Consider the following 18,523-nt stretch of genomic DNA (forward strand, 5'->3'; position numbering starts at 1 on the left):
TTAGGTTTCTTTACAAAAATGCCGACTGAAGAATATGCCTGCCCTTGCTCCACCAAAGCTAAATTTCTTGGATGTCTGCTGAATCTGTTTCTCCATGAATTTTCTCCCTGCCAGTTTGAAGCCCTCTCTGCCCTGACTCCAAAGCAAATGGGCGCGATGATGGTTTTTACGAACGCATTCAGAAATGAGCGCCTTGCTGTCCAGATCTTGGCGGAATTAGAGAAGCGCCCCCCTGAGGAAATGAGGGACTTCACAGCTGAGTTCAATGCTGCGGTAAACCAGGTAACTGTGCTGCGCTTTCACCTGGACGGGAAAGTATCATTTTCTAACTTGCGTCAAATCCCCCCCCCAATCATTTTGCACAGTCAACACTGAACAATTGCACTTTCCATAAAATTCATTCTCCCTGCAGTCTTGGAACTTGAAGAAGGTTGTAGCTTTGTGGTAGAAGATATGTGCAATGAGTCGTGGGCCCCTTCCCTGGATGGGAACTGAAAAGATTGTGGGAGTATTGTTGTGAAACTGTATACCAGCATACAGTTCTTTGCTGCCATTTTCATGGGGGGGATGGGACATAGTGGTATAGCAGTGAAAAAGCCACACTGTTCCATAACACAACAGTCACTGCAGTGTGGAAGGAATGTTAGAAAGCAGGACAGAAGCAGTGACAGTGTAATCAAGAAAACTAGAACAATTTCCCCCAAGTTTGAATGCACTCTCAGCATAGACAAGATGGCCTAATGGTCTGACTCAGTCTCTCTCTGTCTGTCTGTCTGTCTCTGTCTCATTAATTCAGTTTTACATTGTACAATTAAATTCAAACAACATTCATAATCATCAACATTTAGGATTCATTGAATCCTTAGACTCCCTCCCCCTTCCATGGTTTCCACTGTCAAACTTCATCTACCGCATCATATAATTTCCCATATTTCTTAACTCAATCCATTTTTGCCTTAGTTTTTAGTACATTACAAGTGTTGCTAAAATTCTGCCAAAGTTTTTAGTTGTTTACAGTGTTTATAAATTTCCCCCATTCCTTATTAAATTTTCCTTCTTCCTGGTTTCTGATCTTCCCAGTCATTTTCGTCATTTCATTCTGTCATCTTTATCAACCATTCGCTTCTGGTTGGGACTTTATCTTCCTTCCAACTCTTGACTCAGTGTCAGACTGCTTCCTGTGTTCCTCTGAGCAGGGCACACAGGAGGAGTCCTGCCAGATTAGTCTCCCCCAAGCTTGTGCCCTTCAAAAGTTTTGGATGATGAATTTCCTCAGTCTTGGCCATCATTGGAGGGACCGGTTTGGGGGAGATCGCACGATGCTTAGAATTCATCCCATTGTATTTATACATGAGCTAGTTTTACAGGTGGACGGCCTCATGAAGAGCTCCACTGCAAACTCCCACTGAAAAGCTAGAATCTCCTCACATCTAGATTTGGATTTTGCTGGACAAACCACCACCCGCTAATCTTGCATGTGCCTAGAATGCTACCTGTCCATTTCCCTTGCAGAGGCAGCTGCTCGTCCTCCCAGACCTCCGGATCCGTAACTTGATCTTTGAGATGGTCTTCAAGACACTCAAGTTCAGCACCTTTTCTGCCGAGCAATACTCATTCTGGTTTGGCACTCAGCTCCAGTTCCTCCTGCCATCTCTCAAACCAAAGGACCTGCTGCTGATTCCCCTTGATATTGACTGCCAGTCTCACCAAAATTTGTAAGTCTGGGAAAACACCCATGTCTTTTTAGCCTTATCAGGGTAGGGACAGTGGAGAAATTGGATTCAGTTCTCATTTAAAGAAATTTTAAATTTTCACTTTCTGAAACAATGCAAAGCACAGCTATCCTTTGAAATTTACACTTCCCTGAATTTTGTAGTGCCATTCTCTAGCTAGGTGACGTGTACAAAGAATGCCTATACTAGGGTAAAGTGTGCATTTCAGAATGCATGTATTAGTGAAGTCAGATCCAAAAATTCCTTTTATTTGACATAACTGTTTTGCAAAAAAATGTGTCTGTTGGGCAAAGCAGCATGCAGAAAATGTATGTTGGAGAAAATTGCACTAAAATGCTGATGATTTTCATGAGGGCCTCTTTAAAAAAAATTGCAAATGATGTGGCAATGTGTAGAACGGAATTTAAGAATTGGAAAAATGAGAAATGAAGAGTCATCAATCCCTACGTCCAGATGGTGCTTGATAACTTGGTCCACCTTTATGTCCCATCCTGTTTGTCTTTCTAAAAGGGCATGAACTACGCTGGAGTTTTGGGACCCCATTTGATACAAGCCGTTCACTATCTTTGTCTTCCTCAGGGTGCAAGCAATGGACAAGGTGTTTGATCGTTTCACAGAGGGGCAGAAGAAGGCCATTCATGCAAGGATATTCAGCTACCTGGAATCATATCAGGCAGATCAAGGTATCAGAAGACGGGCTCTTTGTTTTCGGAACTTAAGAACATGACCCCAACCGAGTGGCCTACTGGATTAGACCAGTAGTTCCCAAACTTTTTGGGGCCACTGCCTCCTTGGTTCCATAATCTCATCCCCAGTGCCTTCTACCCTACCCTATAAAAGGTTTTATTCAGATTAGTGGTATGCATAACCCACTAAGGAAGATAATAATGCAATGAAATTCAAAACACTAACAGTTAATTGCACACTTATTCAAATAAAACTATTTAATTTAATTCATTCAACAAAACAGATGAACTTGTGAACCCAGCTTTTCAAAGTCTGATACCCATTTACATCTCCAGCGCCTCTTAGCACCCCACTAGGTAACCCCACCACCCCACAAGGGGCAGTACCACCCACCTAGTTAAATGCTGGATTAAACCAAAGGCTCATCTTGCTCTGTAGAATTCAATAAAATACAAGAAATAAGAAGAAGCAATAAAAATATAATTAAAAACTGTACCGCATCTAGCACAGCGCATCGCAACTGATACTACAGGCAGAGAAATAAAGAAGCAATCTATGGCAGCAAAAGTTGGGAGCCACTGTTCTAGCTGAAGAACTAAAATTCTTTGCAGGATGCTGGCCCTGCCTCCCCCAAACTGCATGCAGTTTCACTCAGAAGGTCCTTATTCCTCTGCTTTTCTAGGAGAATTCAGGATCAAAACTCTTTCCTCTCTTCCAGGGGTCACATGCTCTCCCAACACCAACAGCAGCCAATGGATCCTCAGCAACTATGGCCAATTCAGTGCCTTTGCCAGCATTGCAGAGTTTTTGGCAGTGAATGTGAACTTCAATGGGGTAAGGGAACCTTTGCCAGCAGGGGTTGTGCTGGGGGAAGAGGCAGATTGTAAGCCCTTGAAGTGGGGCAAATTGGAGGAACCAGTCCTTGGAGAGCGGCGCAACTTGCCCATAGCATGATGCCTAGGTTCTAAACTCCACTGTCAGAAGTAGCATGTCTCTGGGTACTAGTCACTGGGAATCCCAGGTGGGGAGAGTGCTCAGGTCCTTCTTCCCATTGGGATGTTTAGTTGGCCATAGAGGATGCTGGACTAGGCAGGCCTTTGGTCTGATCCAGAAGGCTCTTCTTATATGCTTATGATGTTGGGCTAGAGACCCAGCCTGGAGAGCCACAGATTCCCGGGTACACAATATTCTGTTGCGTACCAAGTCATTTTTAAGCATGGGTAATATTGGTTGCAACTGTACATGAGCAGCAAAATGTGCACCTTTTCAGATTTCGGCAATGGCAGAGCTATCTGCAAGCCAGCTGGCTGAGTTGGCGGTGGAATCGGGAGCGCTGGCTGATGGGAGTGGCATCATGGAGATCATGGGCAACCTGAAGACCCTGGAAGACCTTGCCATATTCTTGGGCAAGCTGAACACCATTGCCCCGGTATGTGACTGCTCTCTGGGAGTTGGGGGGGCGGCGGCTATTTATTTATTTCATAAAATTCATATACTGCTTGATTGTTGTTGTTTTTTTAAAAAATCCTACATCAAAGTGTTTTACGGAAAGAATAATATAATAAAATTATCAGTTAAAAGCCATTAAGAACAGCCATTAGAAATCTTTGGAAAACAATTAAAATCAATGATAAGCTGCAAACCAGATTAAAAATATATGTCAGCATTCTGCATGTCTGGGTAGACTTGTCTAAACATTTTTTTTTAAAGCAGGCACTGAAAAGAGTACTGTGAAGGTGCCTGCCATTTGTCAATAAGCAGAGAGTTTCCAAATGTAGATGCTGCCACACTAAAAAATTGATTTCTTACAAATGCAGAATGTGTTGTGTGACACTTGTCACAGTGTGAGTTCCACAGATTGGGCATATATGGGGTAAGGGGGTATCAAAAATTATACACAGATTTGACTAGCTTATGACTGCACATAGCATGTTGCCTTGTGGTATAACGTAAGCCTGATTTCTTACTAGAGCAGCTTTCCTCGCCCTAGTGCCCTTTGTAGATGTTTTGGACTACAACTCCCATCAGCCCAAATCAGCGAGCATTGTGGTCATGGCAGTCGTGAATAAGTAGTAGAAGCATACCTGGTACTTCACAGAATGACATAGCAACAGAAGACGGGTGCCTCCCTCAAGGAGATCACCATGTAGACCAAATTTCAGTGGCAAGCTAAGGGCAGGGGAGGAAAGAGACAAGCTAAGGGTTGCAACAGATCCATGTGAGTAAATGTTCCACAAATTTACGCTTCATTTCAGTTGGCAATATGGACTAGGAGATTAAACCAAAGGATCTGGAGGAAGAGTAGGTTGCAAGAAGGGCCTTGAAGGAAATGACATGGAGGCACCACCTGGCTTTGGGGGTGGGGAAGGGTTCCAGGAGCACCAGAGCATGTGCAGAGTTGTTTAATGAATACTGGGTGGCAATTTCTGTTCACAGATGGAATTGCAAAGCAGTTCGTACGCCGGTTCCATCTTGAGCATTGCCTTTCAAAGGATAGCGATCAACTTCCCGAAGTTCAAAGCCAGTGATTTTGCCTACTGGTTCCAAGTTATCTTCCAGAACGTTCTGCATGAGTTCAACGAGACCCTTGTGGTGGACATTCCGCTCAAGATATCGTGTGACTCCTACCAGAAAATGTGAGTGTGTTGCGTGGCATGGAAATGAATGCTCACCTCGAACCTGTACCTGCCTATCAGGCAAACAAATGCAATAACAGACTGTTGGCACAAAAATCAATAAATTGCTAGCCAGTCACACCAAAAGAGAAATATTAGGGGTGATGGCGGGAAGGGAAGCCATCCAACACTTCAGTAGGAAGTGAGCAAATGAGGATGACTCAGAAGGATGACCCAGATTAGTATCAGCAATTTTCTAGGGTCAGGTGACACTTAATTGTTGGTTCCCTTTGTGTCAAGCATAGAAGCCACCTGGGCTGAAAATTACCTCTTGGCCAGCTGCAGTGCTGTTGTACAGTGAGGCGGCAGGGTGGCCCAGGAAACAAGGTGGCCAAGTCCTTTAGCTGGTGTCACTCCTACAAGTCCCCTCCAAAAAGATTGAGTGAGATGCTTACAGGGTACGATGAAATCTTATCTGTAAAGCACATCTTTCCATCTGTGAGTGCAAAGACAGCACCACTCTAAGGCCAAAATTGACAAGAAAAGAAAAGAAAAAAGCTTGTTCCATCGTGTGCACCCAGAATAACCTGGGGTGAAGTTCTGTGCGGGTGAAAAGCTTGCCTAGTGGTTAGAGTATTGGCTGGGTTTGCCATTGAGAGGACATCTAGTTCTGGCTAACAGTGACATTGTCTGCCCGTTTTGCTTCCCAGATTGAAAGGTTTCAACAATGTTTTTGCCAACATCCTGCCTGGAAAGGCCCTCAGTGTATTTGGATTCAGCAAAGCTTTTTTGACTACAAAAATCAAATCAGGTAACACAAGCCCTTTAAAAAAAAATCTACCTACCTATCTGAATAAATCAGGGCTGTTGCTTCATGAAATAGATAACATTCTTTAGTTAATCACATCTGAATGAATGTGCATATTACTGGAGTCATAGGGGAAGCATTTCCCCCATTCTTTTGAGATGGTGGGTCCATGTGTGGAAACCAGATGTCATTGCAGAAAGCCACTTCCAGCTTGCCCAGGAGGTGGGGTTGCGGGCTTCACGCCCACCCCACGTGAGCGGGGGCTGGTTGCAGCCCCCGCGAGAGCAGGGGAATCCCAGCCGGGCCTGCCCCCCCCCAGCCAGCCAACCAGCTGGCTGGGGGGGCGAGGCCTGTCCTATTTAGGGCCGGTGCTGAGGGCACTCGCCCTCTTTTCGCCGGCTAGCCCGTTTTCTCCTTTGCAAGAGAGGTAGAGAAGGTTCTTGCCACTTGTGGGTTTGGAGGGTGAGAGCAAGAGAACGCAAGGAGAGTCCTGCAGGATCAGGCCAAAGGCCTATCTAGTCCAGCATCTTGTTCTCACAGTGGCCAGGCAGATTCTTCTTCTGGGAAGCCTCCTGAGTGCCACGGACACACTCCCTCCAGTTGGGATTCCCAGCATTTTGGTACCCATAAGGCATCTTGCCTCTCACAGTGAACATAGCCATTGTGACTAGTAGCCATCGATAACCTTCTCCTCCGTCGTGTGTTTGCCCGATCCTCTTTTAAAGCCACACAAGTTGGTGGCCACCACTGTCTCCTGTGGGAGTGAGTTCCATAGTTTAACTGTGCACTCTGAGAAGCAGTTCTTTCTTTTGTCAGTCCAGAATCTTCCAGTCAGCTTCATTGACAAATACAGTGGTACCTCAGGTTACATACGCTTCAGGTTACATACGCTTCAGGTTACACACTCTGCTAACCCGGAAATACTGCTTCAGGTTAAGAACTTTGCTTCAGGATAAGAACAGAAATCGTGCTCCGGCAGCGCGGCAGCAGCAGGAGGCCCCATTAGCTAAAGTGGTGCTTCAGGTTAAGAACAGTTTCAGGTTAAGAACGGACCTCCGGAACGAATTAAGTACTTAACCTGAGGTACCACTGTACAGGTGAAGCTGGAGTGGTTAGGATTTTTATGAAAGCCTTTCTCTGTCACTACACCCAGACTGCGGAACTCCCTTCCTTCATGAGGTCTGCATGGTCCTCTTCTGGGTCAGTCTTCTGCTACTGAGCTGAAACCTTTTAAGAATTTCTATTTTATTTAGATATTTGCTAATTTAGCATTCTTAATAGCTGGTTCTACTGCTGTTGTTTTTTTACTCTGTTGGGAAGATGCTGCCATGTATTGAGTCGGACCATTTGTCCATCTGGCTCAGTATTGTCTACACTGGCCGGCAGCTGCTTTCCGGGGTTTCAGGCAAGGGACTCTCTCCTTGCCCTACCTGGAGATGCCAGAGATTAAACCTGGGATCATCTTCTTCTGCATACAAAGCAGATGTCCTACCACTGAGCTGTGACACTTCCTAGTTCTCATTCCAATTATGTAATTTGCTTTATGATATATTGTTGTTTCAGAGTGTGAAAGGTGCCTTGCATGTGGTTTTCAGGGCAGGATGTAAATTTCCTAAAATCAAAAGACAAATAAATATGTGCTCTAATCATGATTGACAGGGTGCCGTTGGTTTTTTGTTTTTAAGTCTGCTGCACAAAAGCTCTTTAATCAATTAGTTCACTGGCCAAGCACTGTAGCTCTGAGAGTTGTTTATGTAAGGCTCTAGGTGAGGCAGGGAATGCAAAGAACCTTTGTCTTTTTGCCATGCGTGGCTTAGCAGCGTAAAGTAAAACCAAGCCCTTGTTTTGTACACTTTTCTTTAGGGATGGGCCCTGAAGATGTCCTTGGACTCCAGCTCTCATCAGCCCCAGCCAGTGCGGACAGTGGGTGGCGGGCGATGGGAGTTGGAGTCCAGCAACATCTGGAGGGATGTTGGTTTCCCCCCTCAGCTTTTCTGCTTGCCTACAATTAATACAATTACATCTTGGGGCAGATTCACACTGAAGGCGCATGACTCCCCCCAAGAAGCCTGGAAACTGTAGTTTATTAAGAATACTGGAAACTGTAGCTCTGTGCAGATGAAACTTGAGTCCCCAGGGTTCTTCGGGGCAAGCTATGTGCTTGGGTGTGCTTTAAAAGTGTGGCGTGGATCTGCCCCTGGTTGACTGGTTGGGAATGGGGGCTGAGTTTCCTTCTGTACTTGAGTTTTGCATCACTGTCATCATGCTCAATTGCAGCCTTAGCCTGGCACCCTCTGGGTGTTTTGGACTACAACTCCCATCAGCCCCAGCTGGCATGCTGTATGATGCTGGGGCTGATGGGAGATGTAGTTCATCTAGAGGTAGGAACTAGGGAAAAATAGGTTCTGTTCGCATTTTAATGAGAATCTGCCTACTTTACACTTACTAAACCAATATTATTATTTATTAAATTTGTTACTCTATCTGAAACACAGCTATTCTTAAAAATTTGCGCTTCTCCAGACTTTTGATGTAGTTCTCCAGCCAATAGTGTGTACAAAATGCATCTATAACACATCCATAAAATGCATAGATTAGTGAAAATAACATTGCTTTAAATATGTGTATATTAGCCAAGACCACATACAAAAAAATGTGCCCATCAGGAGAAATTTGTACCAAAATGTTGATCAATTTTCATGAGAGGTTTTTTGTTTGTTTTTTTAATCACAAATGTCTTGGGAAATATGTGGACTGGCTTTAAGATCTGATAAAGGAGAAATTTGTTCCTCCCTCACTGAGTGGCATCAGGTTTGTAAAGGCTGCTGCAAATGGTTCATGGGAATGAACAGCTTCTTGCTCCTTCCAGGCATTGCATGTGGAAGGCCCACTCAGAGCGTCCAGGAGTGGCTGGAAATCAATCTTGGGAACTTCAGCCGATATGCCCAATACCAGGACCTGCTCAGCTGGAATTTGCATTTTGATGGAGTGAGTATTTTATATCCAGGATCTGTTGACATGGGACCTATCAGGCCTTTTCACGGTAACATTTCTTGCAAACAAATGAAGTACCGTATTTTTCGCTCTATAACACGCACCCGACCATAACACGCACGTAGTTTTTAGAGGAGGAAAATCCGTAGGCATGCCACCCATAGGCATTCCCTCCATAACACGCACAGACATTTCCCCTTACTTTCTAGGAGGAAAAAAGTGAGTGTTATGGTGCAAAAAATACGGTAATTTATGGCCAAAGCAACTTAGCAGATGGTTAGAGATTAGCCAGTTTGGGATCCCCTGCTTAGCCTTTTGTGGTTAGGAGAAAGAAGTTTCCAGCCACGCATGTAGATGTCCTCATGTGGTTGTTTCACTCGATAGAGAGGAAATCCCCTCAGAAATGTACTTGCTGTTTTGGCAAGTCCAATTGTTCCCAGTCAGTGATGGTTGAAGTGGCATTTTTCAACCTGAGGAAATTTTCGTGGTAAACCTTCTGAGGGCTGCATGCCACTGGTGGTCGGGGCCAGAGGCAAAAGCCATGTGGACTGATGGACATGGCTCTTACTTTTGTGCAGCCAATCAAAAGCCAGAGAGTTCTATATCCCGCCTTTCCACCTTCCATCACGGCACGTGAGAGGCGGGATCACAATTCAAGGATACATTCCAGCCAAGCAAACGCCCTGGAGTGGGGCACAGAGCAGGGGCAATAGGGGGCATAGTCTAGGGAGGAGGTGTGGCTCAGCAAGAGTCCCGAGGGCCATACAGGGAAGCTTGAAGGGCCACATTTCCCCCTGTTGGGCCTTAAATTGCCCACCCAAGATCTAAATCAGGACTTTCTAAACTTGGGTCTTCAGCTGCTTTTGGACTATAATTCCTATCATCCCTGACCACTGGTCCTGCTAGCTAGGGATGATGGGAGTTGTAGTCCAACAATAGCTGGAGACCCAAGTTTGGGAAACCCTGATCTAAATAGTCTAGGCAGTCCATTGTATCAGAGATAGGGAGCGTGAGGCCCTCTAGGGACTACAACTTCCATCACCCATGACCATTGGCCATACTGGCAGGGGTTGATGGGAGCTGGTGTCTGGCAACATCTGCAGGGCTACAAATGTTCCCCATCCTTGCATTATATGGACTGACCTTTGGGCAAAAAGTGGTGCTTATTTATTTATTACCCGCCCTTCACCCTAAGGTCCCAGGGCAGGTGACAACATTAAAACACATTGTTAAAGAGCAGTTTAAAACAGCTTGCAGTTGCAAAAATAAGGTGGATCCTAAAAATGTGTACCTTGAGTGTCAAATGGCAGGGTAAAAGCATCCCAAGGATCATATAGGGAAAGATTTCTTAATTTCCCTAAAGCTTCCCTGCAACAACACAGTATGCTAGTACCCAAATATGCTGATTCTCCAGAATAAATGGCCTGGTACAATCCCAATTAATTTCGTTTGGGCTCCTTGCTCCCTCAATTCCCCAACCACACTCCCTGTCCATAACTCACACCTCTGCTCCTTGATGGCACATGAGCAAAATCCTGACCTTCCCTAACAATGTTTGTGCACATTCTATAGCTGACAATTTCCCGCTTGAGCAGTAATTTTTCTCATGTTCTCTAGTATCTCCTGCATTTTTAAAAAAATTGGGTGCCGACTCTAAACCAGAAACATAAGGAGTGCTTATGTAGGCATCGCAACTTATTACAGACGGCTTGAAAAATTCACCATCATTTGCTTGATGCTCCTCTGCAGATGGCTGTACTGCAATCTTTGTCTCCACTGCAACTTGCATCCCTCACTCTGAAGTCTGATGCCATCAATGAAGATGAGAAGATGTGCCAGATTCTTGCAAGACTGCAGAACAAACCACTGGAAGAGATCTATCAGTATTTGGACCAATTCAACACAGATGCCGATAAGGTACGGCCTTCAAATATTTACTAAAGAAAAGCAAAACTCCAAATCAAGTTAGGTCTTTTTGCCACCCAAACTGACTTTTCCGTTCCCTCACAGAACCCACATTGCTTGTATGCATTCTATTGCTGACAGTTTTCACCGGATAAGTTAGAACGTTAATGAATCTTGCATGTATCCCTGCAGCTCAGCCGGGGGAAGATAAGCAGCAAATCACAGTCAATGGGACAGCCTCTCATTGCCCGTTATAGACAACAAAGTTAAGATAAATCCAAATAGTTAAGCGAAAGAGTTTGCTATTTTTCCCTTCTCTCTTTAAATTGCAGCTTGGAATAACGTCTCTCAAAGAGGAAGGCATAAGGCAAAAGGTGCTCTCTCATTTTGTGGAGGCGATTGGATCTGAACTCTCAACCTTCAGCCCTGCAAACTGGACTCATTTGCTGTCCACAAGGCTGCTGCTTTTCCTGCCGAGTGTCAGCGCAAAGGAATCCAAAGAGATGCTGTCTTATGTTTCCGGTTGTGATGCCTTCCAAGCTGTGTGAGTATAAACCGCCGTCGTTCTCACTGCTACAAGTATTCAGAGGAGTGTGCCAATGTGTAAGTAACCAAAATGGTGAATCCCATGTGCAAGAGGGGCGTATTGGCAAAGTTGGGGGAAGCACAGGATTCGTGGAAGTACAACAACATACAGTGGTACCTTGGGTTACAGACGCTTCAGGTTACAGACTCCACTAACCCAGAAATAGTACTTCAGGATGAGAACAGAAATCGTGCTCTGGCGGTGCAGCGGCAGTGGGAGGCCCCATTAGCTAAAGTGGTACCTCAGGTTAAGAACAGTTTCAGGTTAAGAACGGACCTCCAGAACGAGTTACGTTTTTAACCTGAGGTACCACTGTATAGGTTGCGGAGGGCGGGGGGACTAAATGAGGAAAAACCCTAAAGCAGCCCAATGAAAAATCAGCAAGGTTGGTCCATGAGGATATGCAGAGTACCACCTCACCAACCACAATCTGCCCCCAACCACCATCTTCTAACTTACAAGCAGTTAGGAGGGCAACACTGCCTATTAACTTCCTCCTCCTTAGTCTCAGTGTTGTCCTTGTAGAGAACTCAGTAGAGAAGAGGATGGGGACAGAACCAGAATGAGCTGTCTCTGCCTGTCCTTGGCTCTGTCGCCACCTACTGTTGGGCTCCCTGCCTTCCACCCCAGCAGTCCTCATCAGCACCAGCTACCACTGTTGAGCACGCTCAGTGGGATTCTGTCTGATTCTTGAGTGTGTGGTGGGGGAAACCCTTGCAAACCAGGGGCACTGGAATGGAGTATTGTGGAGGAGGGCTTGGCTGGCTTATTAAAGGAACAGTCCACACTGCCATATGGTCTCCTTTCTGGTGCACAGGCCAAATTCATTACTAGAAGCTTCTATCCAATGGAGTGTGAAACTGAATTAAAGGAGCAGGAAGGAGATTCATGTCTGGAAACCTGTCTGGAGAGAAAGAAGCAACCTATGGTTCAGCCTCCCCCAACTTGGGGGGCTTGGACTACAGATGGCTTGGACTACAACTCCTACCAGCCCGAATCAGCATAGCCAATGGTTGAGGATGACCATCATCCTTGACCACTGAGAACTAGTGATGCTGATGGGAGTTGTGCTTTCCAGATTCTTTGGACTACAAGGTTGGGGAAAGCTAGACCATAGTTTTTATGAGTGTTGAAGATGTTGTGATAGATACATTGTGGCTGGTGGTGGACATATTAACTATGAGCACTGCAGAAAGTCATCACTTGATGTTGCACTCCTTAGGTCAGGGGTAGGCAACCTAAGGCCCATGGGCCACAAGAGGCCCACAGGAGTCGTTTAACCGGCCCCCGAGCCGCCCCCCTGACTCTGGCCTGTTCTTCTGCTCTTCTGCAGACATTTCTGACACAACCTTTTTTCTTCAGGGTGTCCTCGCTGAGCCAAGTTTACTCTGCAATACTACCAACCAACCAACTAGGTGTCTACAGGACCTTGTTTTCCTACCTTGACAACCAGCACAAGACCACAGGTAATTCGGTGGCACTATTTTAAGTTTGCAGTTCAGGGCCATGGATTGGAAGCGGGGAGAAAGCTGATCCAGTTGATTTCCATTTCAAGGCATATCTTCCTAATTTGGTCCCTTCATTACATATCTTTAGGAGCCAGACAAAAATGTTCCTCTTCAACAGGCCTTTGGGTAATTATATTGTAAACCACCTTGTGGTATTCAGATGAAGGGCAGTATAGAAATTTAATTATTATTAATAGTAATTCACACTTTCTGAAACAAAACGAGAATGAAAATACTGCAGTCCTTTGAACATTACACTTCTCTGAATTTTGCAATACAGTGCTCCAACCAAATCATGTAGAGAAAAAAAATGCAGATGCCGGAGTAAAGTATGTATAAAAATGCACGTATTCAAGGAAAATAGCAGGCAAAAATGCATTATATTTGGGAACATTTCTTTGCAAAAAAAAGTGTATATTAGGCAGAATTACATACAACATTGTATATAGGGAAAACTATTCTTCCATATATTGGATTTTTTTTTTCTTAATTACAAACTGAAATGGGAATATGGAGAACTGAACTAAAGATTGGGAAAATGAAAAACTGAGGGAGACTGAAATCGGCAGATTCCTCCATCCCTAGCCATGGGCAACGTGTGACGCCAGGATGGTGGGGTCTAGGCACTTTAGAGAGCTGGTGGGGAACAGAAGTATAGGCACGAGTCCCTGGGCATGGGGCCTGAGAGGGATCCAGCAGGGAGGTGGGCACCTAGGGGAGAATTCATTCCTCTTGAGTAGGAATAGAGAGATCAAACCCACCCAGTTTTGAATTCTTGGCCGAATGAGTTGCCACCTGCAACTATGCCAATGAATCCCACATGGAGCTCTGTTCAGAAAGGCTTGTTTGTTTACTGACACTGCAGGATCGGCGTGTACCTCCAACACCAGGGATTCCGAGGCATGGCTGCAAGATAACCTGGGGGCCTTCGCAGCCCAAGCTCCTTATGGCGATTTCACCACGCTGATGGCCACGTTCAATGGGGTACGTTGCAGAGGTTGCCTTGTGTTGATGCATAATGCCCACCCTGTGCTCCAGAACCCCACCCCCACCAAATGATTAGGAAGTCTATTTTGCATTAGGGGAAGAGGGCAGAGCAGTTGCTTTGCATGCAGAAGGTCCTTGGTTCAATCCCTAGCGCCTTCAAAGAGTGGCAAGGTGAGGCTCCTGCCAGAGAAGCCCCAAAGTGCTGCTGCCAGTCAGTGTAGACAATCCTGAGTGAGCTGGGTCAGTGAGAGGTCAGTTCTGCGAGTTTTCCACATTCCACACTTGCAAAAAGAATAATTCTTCATTTCAGGAGGGGTGGAAGTGAATATTCTGCACAACAGCCCAATTGAGGAGCTTCATCCCACACATGGGAGAAGGAAAGGGCTGCCTACCTTTCTCCCTCCCCAAATCTTCTAAAGCAGCCTTCCCCGATTGGGTACCCTCTAGGTGTCTTGGACTACAATTCCCATCAGCCTCAGCAAGCATGCTGGCTGGGGCTGATGGGAGTTGTAGTCCAAAACATCTGGCGGGCACCAGATTGGGGAAGGGTTGAAGTAGTCTCTAAGTATATCCTCGAATGTGTGTTTTTACAGTTTGATGTCCGGGGCAACCTCACTGCCACCCAACTGGCTCATGTCTTTTTTGCCTCTGGCGCCCTGGATGATCCTGATAAAGTCAGTGCCCTTCTGGAACCTTTGGAGAACAAGCCTGTTGATGATACCCTTGCTTTTATGACAGAGTTTGCAGCCTTGGCTGCTCAGGTGAGTTGTCTTTTGTTAGCTTTGGTTTCTATCCATTTGATAAGTTCCCTTTAATTTCTGGAGCTCTCCTGATGCTGCATCCTTCGCTGCTTCTCTTTGGGGATATCTGAGGCCCAGTGTGGTGTGGTGGTAAGAGTGTCGGACTAGGACCTGGGAGACCGGGGTTCAAACCCCCGCTTGGCCACGAAGCTCTGTCTCTCTGCCATTCTTCTCTCCAGCACAATCACATTCCTCTGTGCTACTCTGGCCATTTTGAAGGCTGGGGCCATGACCTGTTCCTTCTGTGTTTCTGGTTGGCAGAGCGGCGTGACGTTCCTGGCAAACACAGAGGTGAGGGACAAGATATTTGACGTCATCTTCAGCGAATTACAGAGCCTGCTAACGACAGCCGGCACCTCCCAGTACGAAGACTGGTTCCAGAAAACATTGACCCTCGTGCTTCCCAGCATCAACGCCACAGCCCTGGCAGCCATTCCACAGAGCATCCCCTGCAGCACTTTCAAAGCCATGTGAGTCTTCAACCATCTGCAGGTTTGCCAGGAGGGGGCAAAGGAACCAGTTTCCAGGCCCAATTTAAAGTGCTGGTTTTGACTGATAATGCCTTGTGTGGTTCAGGATCCCAGTACGTCAAAGACAGCCTCTCCCCATATGAACCTAGACTCTGTGATCGCCATCTGAAGCCCTTCTTCATGTGCCCCCTCCCGGAGAGGGGCAATTCGAGAACGGGCCTTCTCAGTGGTGGCTCCCTGCTTGCAGAAGGCTCTCCCCAGGAAGGCTCACCTGGCACCATCGTTACATATCTTTAGGCACCAGGCAAAACCATTTGTTTTCTGCCAGGCCTTTGGCTTTTAATTATCTGTGGCCTTCTTGAGTGGGTGGGGCTGTTTTAATCCTGCCTTTAAAAAATAAGAATGAGTTTTAGATTTTTCTGTTTTGTTCAACACTGGTTTGAATGTACATGTTTGTATCGTAAGTTACTTTTGTAAGAAAAAAGAAATCTAGTAAGTTTAAATCATCACCACCATCATTATTAGCAAACAAGAGGTTAATTGTTATAAAGACTTTAATACGTTTTCCCTCCTGTTCCTTCCTCTCTCACCCAGAATGGCTGGTTTGGATGGCAGCTTTCGATATATGTCATCAGACAGTCGCCAAGATGTCTACAACTTTGCCAAGGGCTACCTGCTGACCAAGACATCTCAAGGAGGTAGGTGTCAAAACCAGAAGGTGTTTTGCTAGGTGGGTGGAATTGCTATGCTTGCTTCCCAGCTGGCAGGGGGCGCTGTTGTTACTGGAAGCAAAGGTGGACCATTGGTCCAGTTCCGTATAAGGCTGTTTCCTCTGCTCCTTCGCCACTCATAGCAGCTGTACCATGCCCCCAGTGCAAATGGAATATAGTGTGATAGCATATTGCAAGGAGTCACTTTTTCAGGAAAAGGGGTCCTGGATGCATGAAATGATTCTTCAAGAGTGATTTTTCCTTTTTTCCATTCCAGGAGATCCCTGTACTGAGAATACTCGGGGCAGCTTGGGCTGGTTAACAGCCAACTTTGGGTCCTTCAGCTCATTAGCCAGTTATAAAGACTTGGTTGCCATTAATGGAGATTTCCACCCGGTAAGTGACCTTGCTTGCCTTTTTCCAAAACAATACAAGAACCAAAACGTAGCCGCCCTTTGAAATTTGAACCCTTTGAATTTTGCAGTGCTCTCTTCCAACCAACCATTGGTTCCGAAAACACTCTTCCAACCAACCAGCGCTTACCAGAATTCATATTTAAGGGGGAATTGTGCATTGAAATGAATATATTAGAGAAAATAACATACAAAAACACATCGTGTTAGGGGAAATTGCTTGGCAAACACACACAATCATCAAAACTGTCTGTTGGACGAAATTCGCACTAAGAATTTTTTAAAAATGCAGAGAACTGAAGATGGTAAAAATGAGGAACTGACGGAAACAAAATTGACAGACCCCCCTGTCCCTGCTCCGCTGACAGTTTCCTTTGCTAAGAACCAGCTTTGCTCATTCTTTAGATGGATGCAGTTGCGAGACTCACGCCATCTCAACTGGCTGAGTACACACTGGCGAGTGACGCCCTGCGCGACAGTGAGAAAGCCGGGAAGGTCTTTGGCTCCCTTGATTCACACAACATTGGAGAATTCATGGATGCTTTCAATGCGGCTGCCCAACAGGTTTGCAAGATTCCCCTCTTCCTCCCCTCTGCCTTGTTCAAAGTGCAGCAGTAGGGCTCATTCAGTTTGTTACTTAATTCTACTAGTGTTAACGTCAACCAGCCAACAGAGGTGTTACTTAGCAGCCAGGTAGAGTGGTATGATATTCAGTGAGACAGCATGTGATCTGATTGCCTGCGTAGTTCTGGGGGAGTTTGCCCTTCTTTATGTTTGGTTGAATGTCTCCCTGCCCTGTACAAGGCCTCAACTGAAAGACAAACGCTCTCTGTCGTTTCTTTTCAAATTATACATCGTTCTGGTTTACTTTGCTCAGTAAAGTGTTATCATGACTTTTATCTCTGGACTCTGTCGGCATTAATCGAGTGACTTTGCTAACATGTCTCCCTATTGAAGGTTGCTCCATTAGAGTGATGGGCTATTGCCCAACAGCCTTACTTCAACCTCCCCAACCTGGTGCCCTTCAGATGTTTCCGACTTCAGCTCCCATCAACCCCAGCCAGCACTGGAGGGCATCAGCTTGCCAATGGCAGCCATAGATCATGCCAGCTGGGGCTGATAGGACTTGCAGTCCCAAACTTCCGGAGAGTACCAGGTTGGGAAAAACAGGCTAAGCAGGTTGCTACTAAACAGAGGGCCTTCTCTGCATTGGCACCTCAGCTCAAGAACTTCCTCCCCGAGCCCATTTGCTTGGCGCTGCCTTTGTAAGCCTATCTTGTTGAATTAACCTCTTACAGCAATGACTGTTGGCCTGCCTTTAGCTGTTGTGTACTGATTTATTTGCAGATTTGTTTTGTGCTGTGCCATTTCATTTGTGGGCCTTTTCCTTAACTGTGTTTATTGCTGGTCATCTACCCCAAGGGTATCTAATATGGTCTCCTCCAGATATTTTGGACTACAGCTCCCATTGACTGACGGTGGGAGCTGAGGTCCACAACATCTAGAGGGCACCTGGTAAATTATACACTATGACATTAGGATGTTAGTTAGCTAGGCACACCTGTCCTCCTAACGCTGTACCTTCTGTGCCTTTTGCTTTCTTCTTAAAGCACCAGCTCACTCAGCTGCCCAACTTGGAGACCAAACGGTTCATCCTTGGCGAGATCTTTTGCCACTTGAGTGGCGTGCTGAAGCTCTTCACCGCAGAGGACTATGCTGCGTGGTTTGGGCAAAGGCTCCCTCTCTTCCTGAGCAGTCTTGATGCCCAGAACCTCGGCTTCCTGCCCAGTGACATGTCCTGTGATTCTCTGGCAGCCATGTAGGTACCAACTCTATGCCTATCCCAAGGTGGGGGTGATGGCGGAGTCATTTGGCATGGCGCAGCCAAGGATGAGGAGAACAGTCACAGAAACTCAAAAACTGCATTGCTCCCAGTCAGGCGGTTGGGTCATCTAACTCAGTATTGTCTACACTGACTGGCAGCTGTTCCCCAGGGTTTCAGGTGGGAATCTCCCCTAGCCCTACCTGGAGATTGAACTTGGGACCTTCTGCATGCAAAGCAGATGTTCTGCCTACTGAATTCTGCCCATTATCCTAGGAAACTGCCTTAGACTGAGTCAGACCATTGGTTCATCTGGCTCAGTATTGCCAACGAAGGCTGGCAGCAGCTCTCCAGTATTTCAGACAGAAAGTCTTTCCAAGCACTGTCTGCAGATGTTGCAGAGTGAAATTGGGACTTTCTGCATGCAGAGCAGATGCCCAGTCACTGGGCGATGGGCCTCCTCCCCAGTTGTCAGTGGAAGATGC

The 18,523-nt window shown here is 46.0% G+C and overlaps 1 protein-coding gene across 1 annotated transcript in view; it reads left to right on the top strand.

The window, feature by feature from the left end:
* LOC308573743 (uncharacterized protein) overlaps positions 1–18,523 on the top strand; it is a 62,183-nt gene that overhangs the window by 31,849 nt on the left and 11,811 nt on the right. Inside the window, exons 31-48 of the mRNA XM_081170981.1 lie at positions 115–282; positions 1,513–1,715; positions 2,313–2,416; positions 3,139–3,254; positions 3,691–3,849; positions 4,857–5,056; positions 5,746–5,846; positions 8,713–8,831; positions 10,587–10,754; positions 11,075–11,286; positions 12,691–12,794; positions 13,702–13,820; positions 14,417–14,584; positions 14,885–15,093; positions 15,688–15,791; positions 16,081–16,199; positions 16,622–16,780; positions 17,827–18,035. Coding sequence (XP_081027107.1) covers positions 115–282; positions 1,513–1,715; positions 2,313–2,416; positions 3,139–3,254; positions 3,691–3,849; positions 4,857–5,056; positions 5,746–5,846; positions 8,713–8,831; positions 10,587–10,754; positions 11,075–11,286; positions 12,691–12,794; positions 13,702–13,820; positions 14,417–14,584; positions 14,885–15,093; positions 15,688–15,791; positions 16,081–16,199; positions 16,622–16,780; positions 17,827–18,035 — 2,741 coding nt within the window. The remainder of the gene's footprint in view (positions 1–114; positions 283–1,512; positions 1,716–2,312; positions 2,417–3,138; positions 3,255–3,690; positions 3,850–4,856; positions 5,057–5,745; positions 5,847–8,712; positions 8,832–10,586; positions 10,755–11,074; positions 11,287–12,690; positions 12,795–13,701; positions 13,821–14,416; positions 14,585–14,884; positions 15,094–15,687; positions 15,792–16,080; positions 16,200–16,621; positions 16,781–17,826; positions 18,036–18,523) is intronic.

The sequence above is a fragment of the Podarcis bocagei genome (genome assembly GCF_964188305.1).
Source record: "Podarcis bocagei genome assembly, chromosome: 14".
Taxonomy (NCBI): Eukaryota; Metazoa; Chordata; class Lepidosauria; order Squamata; family Lacertidae; genus Podarcis; species Podarcis bocagei.